At 31.3% G+C, this 14,441-nt stretch overlaps 2 protein-coding genes across 5 annotated transcripts in view; one reads left to right on the top strand and one right to left on the bottom strand.

Moving 5' to 3' along the window:
* Positions 1–223: 223 nt before the first annotated feature.
* The window catches only part of LOC109543638 (dual specificity tyrosine-phosphorylation-regulated kinase 4), a 94,909-nt gene continuing 80,691 nt past the window's right edge, over positions 224–14,441 (bottom strand). For all 4 annotated transcript variants that reach the window (XM_048664540.1, XM_048664541.1, XM_019913453.2 and 1 more), the window contains 5 exons: positions 10,191–10,329; positions 7,694–7,865; positions 7,494–7,637; positions 5,472–5,601; positions 224–4,150 (listed from right to left, as the gene is read on the bottom strand). In XM_048664540.1, coding sequence (XP_048520497.1) covers positions 3,835–4,150; positions 5,472–5,601; positions 7,494–7,637; positions 7,694–7,865; positions 10,191–10,329 — 901 coding nt within the window. In that variant the 3' untranslated portion in view covers positions 224–3,834. The remainder of the gene's footprint in view (positions 4,151–5,471; positions 5,602–7,493; positions 7,638–7,693; positions 7,866–10,190; positions 10,330–14,441) is intronic.
* LOC109543639 (venom acid phosphatase Acph-1) lies at positions 10,847–14,361 on the top strand. Its single transcript, XM_019913454.2, has 7 exons — positions 10,847–10,977; positions 13,042–13,146; positions 13,204–13,443; positions 13,497–13,673; positions 13,736–13,859; positions 13,911–14,125; positions 14,177–14,361. The coding sequence occupies exons 1-7, from the start codon at positions 10,891–10,893 to the stop codon at positions 14,291–14,293; spliced, it is 1,065 nt and encodes a 354-aa protein (XP_019769013.1). The 5' UTR covers positions 10,847–10,890; the 3' UTR covers positions 14,294–14,361.

Below are 14,441 nucleotides of genomic sequence, written 5' to 3'. Positions count from 1 at the left end.
ATTATGCAAAGTGATTAATCTGAACATTCTTTAAAAACACCACGTTTTCAAGTATCTGGTACTTTTCAAACCTTTTTGGTAGAATTTGAAGAAAACATAACAAAGCTTCTGGATGTCTGCGGAATGATTATAATCGTTCCATTTCGTAAGAAAGCAAACATTTGTCATTTGCTTCTTACATAAAAATACTGCTGTTGGGTAAAAAAATAACACCTCAATAGACTATTTTTAAATTTTTATTTAGGCTTAATCGGGGTTTAGTAGGTATATGTTTAATTCAAAATCTTATCACAATGGGTTGCCTCAACATTCTATAAAATAAATTGCGTTTGGAAAATAATTAAATTTCTGCAACAGATGGGCCAACGACTGTATTAGATAGAATATTTCCAAAACTTAAATCACTTAATACTACGTACATACATAAATATCGGAACATTTGACTTTGAATGGCAAATAGATATTCGGTTTTTACAGACCATTTTGTTTTTAAAATTTTATTTTTAGATTTAATACATACAATAATTCTTTATTTTAAGGTATACATATAAAGCATTCTCAAATAGGTCTCGATGGAGATAATCTATTATACAACAACAAAGTTGTTTGTTTTTGGAACAAGTAGATACAATCATACAAACTTTTCGTATGGAAGTAGTCCGCTTTTCAATCATTTAGCATATTTATCAAACGAAACATTTGTTTAGGAAAGACAATCACTTTAAATAAAAATACCCAAAGAAAATGGGTACTCGGGGTGGTTATCGGTGATCCTCTTAAGGAAATAACAAAATATCTAAAAACGATATTTAGGTCAGTCAAATATTAGGAGTTAGATAGTAACACTATAGTCAACTTTACTCATTAAAAGTGCTGCGTTCAATTAATTCAAAGCGATCAAGAATAAACACATATTTTAACATGGTTGTAAAACGTTTATGCGATCAATATCTTTTTTATTGCTTTTTTAGAGTAAAGTTGCCTATACCAACGCTACTGCTTACTTTAAAGGTATGTAGATAAGTTAATATTATTTGAGTGGCTTAGATTAAAAATAAAATCAAATTAGTAGTTAAGAAAAATGGGATAAGAATACAGAACAATAAAATGTAAAAATACACTAAGCAGCTAAAATATGAGTTAGAATGATATTTATATACAAATACAGCTACGAGAATAGGATGCGCGTTCAAAATAAGTAACTTTACTGAAATTAAATCAGAAATTCTCATTTTCAATCATATAGTGACGATTTTGAAGCGCATTTGATTGCGACCTAATCTAAGGAAACTCACTATTAACCAATAAATCCTAGTTCGTACAAACTTATGGCAACTTAAACAGAGACACCGCTAAAGTTTCTACAAATAAACTAGTTGGTCTTACAAAGAGATCGTTTTGGCCTTTATTACTATTTATAGACCGTTCTAACAGATTTTAGAAGGAAGAGTATAGTACTATATTGTCATTGTTTTAGTTACATTACACTATCTATACTATCAACATTTAGCTGGAAATATAGCGACAAATTGAAGTGTTTAGAATGGAAATCAGAAGAATCAAACGAATAGTTTAAAGAAGTTTTAAAAAAAAAGAAGAAGTTTTAAAATTTAAGATTGCATTTTAGGAATCGCTGTCTGTTGAGATCCATTTTCCAAATTACTTTAGTGCAGTTTAAACATTTTAAGTCAGATCAATTTTACCATCCGTGATGTTTGGTTGATTGGCTTGTTTTATCTGATAGTACCGCTTTATCGGGTCAGCGCTATGTCCGGTTTTTTAACTGATGAAGATACGTTCGGAAGACCATGTTTAGGGAGGTTTTAAAAAATCGATTTTATTATATAATTAGGAAGAGCTTGAAATATGGAAGCATCATATATTTAGCCCAGGAAACAACCGGAATTATTAGTTTCTTTGGATTTCTTTTTTGTAGAAAAATTCGAAAAATTGAAACTAAGCAGTTTGTGAATCATTTATTATTGAAACTTGAACCCAATCAATCAAAAATATGACTAGTTAAAAAATTAAACGAGGTCGATTTTCAGTCACAATTTAATTTGAATATCAAGGAGACGTTTAATCTACGTGAAGTGGGCCACTTGAACTAGCGTCATAATAAAGACGTTATTTAAACCAAAATCACTTTTGATGCAATTGGTTATTTAGTAAAAGTTGCATTTAATATTATTAGTAATTATTGCTAAAGTTTGATCGCATTTGTCAAATAAACTGAAGCTGAAGCTAAGCTGAAACTTATTGAGCGTCAAAATCAAAGTAGGGGTTCGCCCATAAATCGACCACTCAAAAGTAATGATTTTTGTAAGTAGGTACTTATTCGAAAAAGGAAATATTTAACTTTCTTCTGTAACAAAAAAATCTGAACTAGGGCCTCGCCCCTATATAGGCGTCTGAAAGTTTAAAAACGTCATATTTCCGAAATGAGTAAAAATATTGGAACAGTCCTAATGAGTTCTTCGATAGCCAATCTCAAAATCCATCTTCCAACATTTAGGTTTCATCGGAATTTTCAAACTCCTAAGAATATAGTAGCGGAAGTGTTTAAAATTGACGGGTCCCCGAAACTAAACACTCTGTATCTCACAAACGGTTCGAAATATTCAATTTTCGATAACTCTTATTGAGCGTATTCTTTTCAGCAATATTATCAGAAATAACTTCACAGGCAGTAAAACCGATAAAAAAGTAATAGACTGGAAAAGATTTCAATATTGGAAATTGTTTGAAATTCATTAGAAGCCACAGTTAATAAATGAAAGCAAAGCAAAAGAATCACAAAAAGGAGAAAAAGGAAAGTTCCAAGTCATTAGATAAGAAAACCGATTCTTTGCTTAAGCTTTCGCTAAATATCACGGTACTACCGGACATTAATGATGCAACTTATATGTTTTATTGCCCTAATGAATGTGATAATGACGTAGATATCACGTCTTTTTTAGTGACAACTCAGGGAGCCGGGTGAGACAAGCTCGCGTCGTACAGTCGTCATAAAAACGTGATTTTGGGAGGTTCAAGAGTGCTTTGACGTTTTTTTCACGTTTAACCTACGTCGCCTGGGCTGTAATTTCCGTGGATTCAATGTATAGGAAGTAAATTGAAAGATTAGATGTTTGGCTAATGCTTGGATAATTCTGAAAAATGTTGAAACATTGAAGAGGAAGTTGTTGGAAATGGAACAGGATTGAAATAGCCAAAAACTAATTAAAAATTAAGAAAAGAATTAAATCCAGAAAGAGAGCATAATTAAAAACATATGTAAAATACAATAAATTATCATTTAGGTTTAGTAAATAGATATGTATTTTTTGCAATATCCGGTTGTTGCTGCGAAGTTGAAGTTCTAGCGCAAAAAGAAGTATTAAAACGGGAGCAAAATGTTTTTTTCTAATTAACGCAATTGGCATTATATTTCCAGAAGGTGAGGAATTTGAATTTCTTCATAGAACTTGGATAGGTATACAATAGTCCTCATTCTAGATTATTAACTTTCGTGTACATACATCACTGTTACTGAAAGCCAATGGTTATCTACAAGTTTCTTACAACAAACAACAATCCTTCAGCTTAGTATAACCCTGATAATATGATATCCATTTTTCAAAGCCTTCCACAGGCTACCGACGCAGAAGGTCAGTCATCTATAAATTCTAAATCATTGATTGATTCTACTTGCATTATATTATATAGATATAGATACGTCATCCGGGACGATTAACAATTTGGCAGTATTTTGGTCACGTTTCTACCGCAATCTAAAATCAATTTCCTACTATATCCATTCGACAGACACGATCCAGTAAACACTAAGACATACTATAGTAAGGGAGGCAGAAAAGTACCCGAATCATTCAGGTTCGAGTCCAACTTATGAGTGGAACCGTCTTCGAAGAACGTTGTGATTATTTTGGCTCTGACCGGGTCCTGTTCAATACTACACTTGTACTGAGGCCTCGGATGACTTCCTCCGGAAATACTGCTTGAAGAGGAGTGACTATCATTAGCCACGTTCACTTCTGAGTGACTATGTCGCAACTCTCCCGACTTCATCTGGCGCGCATGAGACGAACCTGATAGAATCCAAGAATGGTTCAGAGCTTCATTTGGTGTCAAGCGACGCTTTGGGTTCCAACTGGAATTAAAATAAAATATATTTATTAATTAGTAAATATAATATTGGGACATCTTGAGCACATGATCAAAATGGAACTGCGGCATTCTCAGGTCGTTTGGATTGATCTAGCTACATTTCATAGAAAGCCCGTAGGCGTAAAAGTGAGATTTGATGGCCTTATTTAAGTCCAAAAATAAAGATTGAACAGAACAGAAAGCGACCGATGACCAGTGCTTAATCGTTAAATTAAAATTTGTCCCGCAAATTAGCGAAATAATTTCTGGAAGATTTTCTTGGGAAATATTCTGAATTTCGATTTATTTTCCTGACTGAATGTAATTGTTATTATATTATTTTCTGTCCTGTGCTCCAGTCACAGTGTGAAAAAAAAATTAACTTTTAAAAGCATTTTTAACTGTTTGTTATATGTTTTAGCCCGTAAAAGTTTTCAAGAAGAATCGGCCTAAATTTAGGTTTAAATTAAGACGGCCTGACTTGACTTCTATTAACAAAAAAAATGTTTGGTTCTCCCATCGATTGTTGAAATTCTTCAAAAAAATGTCGGGGAATGCTAAGAATGAGTTGGTAAATTCTTGAGGGTTTTGATTCGAAAACTTGCAGAAATTTTTCCTTGGTCGGAGGAATAAACTAATTTTTTGCTTCGATTAAACCGTAACCCTTTCCCGATATTTTCGTACTCTTGATTAAATCTTGAAGCATTCATAGTTTTGGAGCAAATACTCTTTTCTGTACTGTACATTGCAGTATTTATCTATGCATCCAATAACATCGCGGGCATATCCGACACCTTTTGCAATTGCGGTTTATGAGAAATGGTCTTTTATTGCGCTATTCATTCAATTTCAATCAATTTTATGTCTTCGTTTGTTATACAAATGTGTACATTCCTGGCGCGTTAATAAAATTGAATTAATGAAATAAAATAATATGCTATACATCACAGATTTTCATTCACACTTAATTCAAATTGATAATAATGGCAACTTTTTTGCGTATAAACTATGAATACTACAGGATTTGACAAAGAGCTGAAAAATCTCGACAAAGAAGTAATGCATCCACTGAAAAAAATAGATATAACTCCAGCTTCGAAGTAAAAAGTTCTGATAATTTTTGTACCATGACAATCAAGAATTTATCATTTGTCCAAAGCCGATGAACTTGTTGAAGAAATATTACCAACAGCAGAGCAGTATGGAATTTTTCTTTTACAAAATGTCTGTACAGTCAAGCTTTTTCTCAATGGTTTTAATTAATTCGAAGCATTTTCGTAACATTTTTATTCACAAGTAAAGTAAATGATTGTGAAAATACTCACTCCAAACATTTCGAGACAAAGTCAATAAACATGCTGTCGCTGCAAGATAAAACCATTGATAGGCTTTTGCTTCCCGGCTTCCTTTTCCTTCCCTTTGAGTTCGTTATACAACGTGGGTTTCCTCTGGAATCTGCAAAAAATTGCTCAATTTAAAACCAAACCCAACGACAAAAAACCCCAATCGAAGCTTAAGGCATTTTACAGCTAAATATATAACAATAATAAATAAAATAATAATAATAATAATACTATAAAGTGAATAAAAAACGTATTTTATGATCTTAACGCAAAAAGTTATTAAAAAACAACCAATTGTAAATTAACTTAAAAATGCACTATGAAGAAGTTCAAATGCAGTTTGTAAAAATAAAATAGGAAAACAACAATAAAAAAGTAAGATCCCGATGATCTTTCATTTAACTCTATTTCCCAAAGGTAAACGATTATTTAACAAATCGCAATACAAGAATGCACAATTCCAAAGTTAGAATTAGATTAAAGCAAATAATTCCTAATAAAAAAATAACAAAAACATCACCCGACAATTGACAATATTAAATAACTAATACAACATATCAGAAGACATTAGGTTCTCCCAAACATTGCAAATGTTGGCTTTTACTTAAAGTTGAAGTAGTGTGAAATATAATTTAAAATTAAAAAAATTATATAACCGAATAACTAATAGAAATAAATAGTTTAAGATCGTTAGTTAACATTTCAATTTCAGTTGTCTTCTGAACAATTCAAGCTTTCAATTTCTCGTCCATTGACAATCATTATTTCAGTGTAAACGGGAGTATTATACGCATAAATTGATATTCGATTTAAAATAAGTACAATTGTTAGAAAATGTGTTTTAACTTTATTTTATCTGCAATGTCTTTCTTCAATGTGCTTGTATTAAACTTGTTGTTTTAAGTACTTTTTATCATGCTTTTTTTAACTTTTCAATTAATACATTTCCATGTAGAGTTATAAGATTTTCGAAATTTTACCGAGTGCACCAAAAATACTAATTTTATTTGACATACAACATCTTGTTGTTGATGAAAATATCTCTAAAGATATTTATAGACGCACTCAATATTTAAGCAGTGTGGTACACTTTTCTACAATTTTGTAATTTTTTCGTGTACGTTTCTCTAGACTTTGATGTGTTTGTACTTGGGCTATCTATAATTTGGTGTCGCTTTTAGCATCGTTTGATGGAGCCAGTTGATTCCATTGAACATTGAAATTTCTGTTGACCGTATCTACTATAGCCACTTAGATTTGATAGCAATTAGAGTCTCAGAAAGTTTTTGTAATGAATCAGTGTTCGTTATTTTTTATAACCGAAACACATGCCCCTGTTGGTAGACATTCACATTAATACAAATAGAAAATTACCAGTATGGAATTGAAGCATCTAACACTGATTTTTTATTTTATATATACAGGGTTCTTTATTTGAACACAAGTTTTACACCTGTGAAGAATAGCGCAAGTGTATGTCCGAAATAATTTTCTGAAAATGATTAACGATTTTTATTTTTTGCAAAACTTGTTCAAATATTGTTTTTGTTGTCATATTATCTTCTTAAAAAATTGGAAAATTCCTTATCTTGAAGCTGTACAATTTAAGATGGTTTCTAAGACAAGCAAAGAAAACGAGTTTAAAACAATCTGTGACTCCGCTATTTGATTCGCTCTTAATACCTACATTTTTTTTGTGTAAAATCTTGAATTAATCTTTTTGATTTCCGGTTAGCATCATAAATATAAATAAGCCACAATATAGAACGCTTAAAAATTAATTGTACAACAAAGTTTAATTGGAATTATTCTTAACGCCTCAGAATCACCGGAGGATCGTAACACTCGAGAACAAACACGCCAAATTACACATACCTTATGCAAATAAATATGTAGTTAATTAGATTAATTACCAAGTGTGTGCACATCATTTTACCGTTGAATGTTAATTTCTTGCGGTTTGTTTGGCAATTAATTAATTGAATTATCCTGTCTGGTGCTTACCGAAAAATAATCTTTTCCTTGTTGCTGCTGATATGAGGTCATCGGGTGGAGCGCCCAAAACTTCCATTAGACAAGCCAGCTGCTCCACTTCATTTTCTCCGGGAAATAGTGGATAGCCCGTATATAATTCAGCCAAAATACATCCTGGAAACAAAGAAAATCGTTCATATTTTGCAAAGAGAGCAGTTTCTTGTACTTACCAAGACTCCACATATCTATAGCGGTTCCATATGTCAATCCCAATATAACTTCGGGCGATCTGTAGAATCGCGACTGTATATAGGTGTAGACTCGTTGATTTGAATAGCAGGAACTTCCAAAGTCGATTACCTTAATTGAACTGCTGCCTCGTTGCTTCAGAAGCACATTTTCCTGAAACAACCATATGAATGAATGCATTTAAATTCAACTAGAATTAATCACTTTGCATAGGTGGAATAGAATAAACTCACTAATTAATTATACATCGAAATGAATTAAAGATCGGTATAAACTTAGAATGGGTTAATCCGGCTAATGCAGTTTCTATGGGGGCAAAACGCAAAGGGTGGTGCATTCCATAATGAAAAGTAGTAGAAAAGTGGCATTCACGCTTTATTATCTAGTAAATTAGACTGATGTTCATTAATTTAAATGTAGACATTTAATGGGGTGATGATCGCGAAATTTTGCTGTTGTGGCAACATTATTCATTTGTGAAACTCAAGAACTGTCGCAGATTTTTAATTTTGTTTTAATTCTTTACGCTTTATTTGATTGTATATAAATATGTTATATTAACTCTGAGAGAAATAATTGTGAATCTTGATATACAGAGCATTTTTTTGAGAAAAGACCAATATTTTCAAGTGCGACTTTACCCAGTAAAACTTGTAATAATTGAGTGAAAACCTCTGGAAATATCAATTACTTAAGAAATATCCTGTATATGTAGGTGTACTTAACACACAGTTTGCTTAATAAGGTCAACATACCGAAATGCTTGTAACACGTGGGTTTCTGAAGCGCCGTGAAAAATTATAAAATAAAGCTGTTTTGCACGAATTGGGCACCGCCTGTAATTACTTATATCAGTCAGATATACTGACCGATTTATTAGAATAAGTGATTTACTTATTACTATCATAAATTAGGACTAACAATAGCTCATGGCGGTTTGTTTGCCCAGATAGATTTTTCTAAATCCACTATACGATAGTTGCTCGAAATATAATGGTGTCATAAAATTTACTGTTCATTTCAAGCGGAAATAAATGAATATTTGTAGTTTTTATTTTTTAGACAAAGCTGACCTTACTTTTTGTTAAGAAAGTTAAGCAATTTTTTATTCTTCTCAAGTTTAAAAAAAAATTACAATTTATCTTGTTAGTACCTACGCATCAGGCGCTTCAATTCACACAGTGAAAATTCAATTTCACTTTTTAATTGCCATCAATAATATGTTTAAAATTTCACTTTAATCCTTGATGAATAAAATGCTCGTTATGTTATCGAGATGATAGCATGATGGGCAATTAACTGTTATTAATAAGTGTAGAAAATTACAGCTTATTTCACAGATTCGGTCAATAGAGAAACTCTTCGAATGGTTATAAAGGCTAAAATCAATATTTACATCTACAGCTTCAACTTCATGAATAAAATGTTCGTTTAGTTTGTCTAAGAATGTAGTTATAGTTCCTTTTATACTTCAAAGCATTTTGTACAAGAAAAAACGGCAAAATATTGTATTCGAATTATAAATTTTATTCCAAACGTAAAATGTGTTGCTTCCGATATTCAATTGATAAATAAATCATTACAACCAAAGCGTTCAAAATCTTCTTTAATAATACAAAACACGTCTACATATTTTAAATTTATTAATTGCAATAAAGTAGCGTTTTGTACGACCCCAAAAAATCAGTGCAAAGATAGGTTTGCTACGAAGACTGTAAATAAACAATCAAATGTTCAGAATAGACTGTTCATAAAAACTGTGCATTTGTTCCAGTAGAATTTTGAGCCAAAATTTTTCTATGCCCTTGTAAGAAACTATATTTTGCATTTAAACATCTTTTCCAAATAACCATTTTCAGTATCAGTCCTTTTCAAACCTTCAAAAAAATATGTACCTACTTAAAAACTTCGTACATATTGTACCAGTGAAATAAATAAATAACGACTATTAAAGCAGTCAATGTAACCAGTAGAATTAAATCAAAACTTATGCATGTTCTTACTTTTCTTTGATTTTCTAGGAAATTATCTTTTATATGATTTTTTTCCATTTTATCATCAGACCTTTTTAAACATGTAAACCATATTTTTTATACCACAATTTTTCATGAAAAAAACTATTCTGATGAACGTCTAAAGAATTGAATTCTTCTGCTGTTTACATACATGTATGTGTTGCATATATTTTTTTAAACAATTGTTAATAAAATAATCAAAACTCATTCAAATTCAATTTTACTCAATGATTCTTTAACAAACTAAAATAAAGTTAGTAAAATACATAAAAATACGTAATTCCAACATTATTTACCCAACTAATGTACCCAAGCCAGGAATTATTAAGAACGCGAATTCTGCACGTAAATTATTTTATTAATTAATCTCAATAAGTCTATAAGCTGGCGCCGTTTTCAAAGCGCTCAATAAAACCAGCGAAATTAAAACATTATTTATAGTGGTAAATTACAATGCACTTACCGGTTTCAGGTCGCAATGGATGATGTTTTCTTTCTCCAACAACCTGAGGCATTTTAGCAACGAGCTGGCGAACCTCCTGATTAGGTTGAGGCTGAAGCCTTGGTAGTTGTTCTTTTTTATTAGCTCGTATAGATTAAGGCTGAAATAAACGGAAAATTTGAAATTAGACATAGTTATAAAAATAATATTAATATAAAATATAATAATAAATAGTATAAACAAAATATTTGGGTTTTGTTGATATCGAACGGAAATTAATTATTTAAATAACAAAATTAATTCACTTTCCTGAAGCTTCAATAACCAGAACATATAATATAACTACATTCACACAAAGAAATCCATTTATTTCCAATATACTTAGGGGTCAAGATCAAACCCAAATTGCATTTGATTAACAATGGTTTTTTTTAGGCTTTTTACTCGGCGGATTGTAAAAAATAAGGTATAAAAGGATTTATTTTATCAGGTTCTGTGGATTTTCTGTGAAAGGCATTTAAAAAACAAGAAGTTAATAAAACTGTTGTCCAACGATTATGTAATAAATGCTCCACCATCTTTTAATCAGAAATAAACAACGACGTAATCTCATAAGCCTCAATTCTATACAATAATTAATTAATAAATGAACAAAAAAACCTAGTGTGTATATATTACTATAAAAATAATTTCCCCAAGTTTATTTTGCGATCGATCCAAGATGCAATACTTGATGTTTGTCTGGTTTTTTTTGGCTACCAGTTCCTGTAGGGCTGAAGACAGCGATTCCCTTAAGTTAGTTCATGTGGTAAGTGAAAAATATTTACAAAAATATCAGCAGCAAGTGCACATTAATTTAAAAAGAAAAATTTTCAAGTGTTTCTAACCAAAACAATTTTTCAAATTGAGGCTTAGCGTTTAAGCCTTGAAACTATATTGACCCAGTTTATATTTTTTTTAATGATTAATTTGTCTACGGTTTGATGTTAAGTGCTGCTTTGAATGTTTCACACGTGCATAATGATGCGACAGTTAAAGTTGAGAGAAATTCACTTTTATTTTCTACATTTAACGAAAGATAAAACTGGCATCAATAAAATATTAGTTAACTATTTTTTTGCGCTTCTTTGTTCTTTACTAAATGCATCAAATCCGGAAAATGGTTTGTTACGAAAATTCAAGGTGTAGATTCATTGCAAAAACCGATATAAGTATGTAATTTTAACGGATTGTGAACATTTACTGTGGTGTTCCGTTTATTCCAGTTTCATGTTTATGTGTTAAACACTAAATAAAAAATGATTTAAATAAATTGATAAAACGCACACTTAAAGAATACATTTTTTAAAGTAGAAAACGGGGCGTCGAACAAACAAATGTAAAGAACAATTTTTGACTCTTAATAAATTGGAGAATAACATACATTTTCTCTACATTCCTAAAAAGTACCTAAGGGGTACCCGTTTTTCTTTGCAGATATGCGTAAATTTTTACAAATACACGTGCCCGTCTGAACGCGATTGGTAAGATTAAAATAATTGTTTATACATCGGAAAACTATACAAAATGTTATTTCAATATCTCCACTCGTTTCAGTAATAACTTCCAAATTTTTCAATAAATCTTCGACAGTATTTTCGTAATGAAGATTTTCAGACTAGTTCGTTTATCATTATAATAATTTTTATCGTGTGTATCTTATATCTTTAAGTGTGCCTGTAATTATTTGTACACCTAATTGTAACTTATCTTGTATACAAAATACATAAAATTCAAGTTTTATATTAAAAATTACTTCCCTCAAATCAAATTTAAATCTACTTTTATAAAATTTTACAGGCTTTATGGGAAACTAACTCAGACACTTTACTCGCTCAATACTTCCTCAAAACTATTTCGACACACTTAAATATAACTTTATATATTTAACAAAGAGAATATAGAAATTATAGTGCTGGAAGTGTAAAAAGTCTAAATAAAAACTTAAATTTTTCTCACTCCATACACATTCATTCAATTTATTTGGTTATATACGTATATGTTTGTCTAGTTCTCAAACCATATTTATTTTGCAGTTTTTCAAGGAAATAAGGTTTTTTTAATGTTGTATGTAAACGAAAAAAACAATATGTGAATATCGGAAACAGTAAATGATAAACTGTTGGTTAAATCAGGAAAAAGTTAGCAATTAAAAGTCTTCAATTTAATAATGATTTTTTTAATTTCTAAATATATTATCTTTTCGCTCTATCAATGTCGGAGCAAAACCGTTATGAGAAAGTGCAATGATTCGTTTTTAACTAGTTTTACAAAATTATTTTATTTAAAAATATTCTTGTGCTATATTTAGCTTGTTATATTTAATTCACAATGTTTTTAGAAGCTTTTTCGTAATTGCCCGTCAAAATAATTGGTGTATATTGCTTCTCTTTGAAATCGTACTAAAATGTTCACACAATAGTATAATCTGTTTCACAGTTATACATTTATTTATTTAAATCTCAGTTAGTTTATTTTCCTATTTTTTGAAAAAACTAGGAAATAAACATGGTGGGAGAACTAGAAAAAATATATGCAGTTTTATCAAAATAAATATAAATGAATGTGTATAGAGTGTGAAAAAATAATGTACAATTTATTCTTAACTTAATTCGTTCAAAAGGTGATATTCTAGGAAGTACCGGTTTTTAAATATAAACGTGTAAATTGTGTAATCACTGAATCAAAGCGAGTGCTAGACGCTTTCCAACCACGTCAATATACATATTTAATAATTTTAGCTTATAACTGTTTGCTTTCAGTAAAATTTTCGAAAAATTGGAGTTTTTGGTGAATGAAATAAGCAGTGATAAATAAAATGCTTCACTTTTAGTTATTTCGACATGGAAACCGGAATCCAGATCAAGCTACCCTTTGGGAAGGAAGCCCTTTCGCTAACGAAAGCTTCTACCCAGAAGGTTTTGGTCAGTTAACTAATGTAAATGCTTCAAACTCCTAAGATTAGGAAAACATAGTTTGACTATAGGGATTTTAGGCAGGCAAACGGACTGAATATAATTTAGGAGTATTGCTAAGAGATCGATATGATGAATTTCTTGGCGACACCTGGAACAGCAATTTGCTTGATGTTCGAACAACGGATTACAACCGAACTAAAATGTCGGCATTGTTGGTTTTGGCTGGTTTATGGCCGCCTAGAGGCTCAAATGTATGGAACGACGACTTGCCTTGGCAGCCAATTCCTTACAACTACTACTCATCTTCAGAGGATACTGTGAGCTTAATTTATATCTGGACCTTGTTCAGTCCTATTAATTTTGAATGCAGGTACTATCAACAGCTGTGGGAAATAGTACTTTAGCGGGATATTTTGATAATTCGGAAACTAGCGAATATTTAGCATCCCGGTATGGGGAAATGATGGAGATTCTGAGCGAGAATACCGGCATCGCAGCGGATGATTACTATGCAGCATTCCTGACTACTGATGGGATAAAAGTGCTGGTATTTTACTATAAACTATCTTGAACAAGTGGACACAAAATTGATGAAACATTTATTGGCAGATACAACTGGGGTTCCCTCAGAAAGAATGGGAACACGAGGTCTTTCCAGAGCCTATAAAATCTTTTGTGGTGGACTACTACTATATAGTTACTAATACTACCGAACGTCGGAAGGTCGTCTCCGGTAGGCAAACTGAATATCATCATTTCTTTGGGCAGATAATCTTTTTTTAAGGACCTTTTATTCAGAAGATTCTCACAGACAGTGAGGCCTTTATCAATGGAACCATTTCCCCATCCTCCAGAAAAATGTTTCTGTATTCTGCCCACGACTTTAATGTAGGCTGCCTCTTGCTGTCTTTAGATGCTTTCGCATTGCCTGAAAGTCCTCCTTATGGAGCGGCAGTGTTACTTGAGCTTCACGAAATTGATGGCGTATATGGACTTAAGGTTTGCTATTTTACCACATATTTTGTCCAAGTAAATATGCTTGAATTCCAGCTTTTCTACGTGGATTACCGCAAGGGCAGCCCACATGCTTTGTCGATTCCTGGATGTTCACATTTTTGTCCTTTCGATCAGTTCTATTCTTTGGTTGAGGAGATTTTGCCTGACTAGGAAATTTCATTTTATGAAAAAACGGTTTTCAGCATTGGAAACTGGAAAATATTAAATAATTGAAGTTATTTGCAGTTTCTTTAAGTCCCTCGAAATTATAGACCTTCTTTTGCGGAGTAATTAATGGAATTTAAAGTTGTTACAAATG

This window comes from Dendroctonus ponderosae, unplaced genomic scaffold, assembly GCF_020466585.1.
Source record: "Dendroctonus ponderosae isolate FM_Combo_2020 unplaced genomic scaffold, Dpon_F_20191213v2 Dpon_F_20191213_3, whole genome shotgun sequence".
Taxonomy (NCBI): Eukaryota; Metazoa; Arthropoda; class Insecta; order Coleoptera; family Curculionidae; genus Dendroctonus; species Dendroctonus ponderosae.
Note: the sequence above shows the minus strand (reverse complement) of the source record. Positions and strands in the feature narration are given on the sequence as shown.

What these genes read in the sequence shown, in the direction of transcription:
- LOC109543639 (XM_019913454.2), top strand. Translation starts at nt 10,891, where the DNA reads ATGCAATACTTGATGTTTGTCTGGTTTTTTTTGGCTACCAGTTCCTGT. An exon ending in GTTTTGGTCAGTTAACTAAT is followed by an intron (nt 13,147 to 13,203) that starts GTAAATGCTTCA and finishes TAGGGATTTTAG; the next exon opens with GCAGGCAAACGGACTGAATA. An exon ending in ATGGCGTATATGGACTTAAG is followed by an intron (nt 14,126 to 14,176) that starts GTTTGCTATTTT and finishes CTTGAATTCCAG; the next exon opens with CTTTTCTACGTGGATTACCG.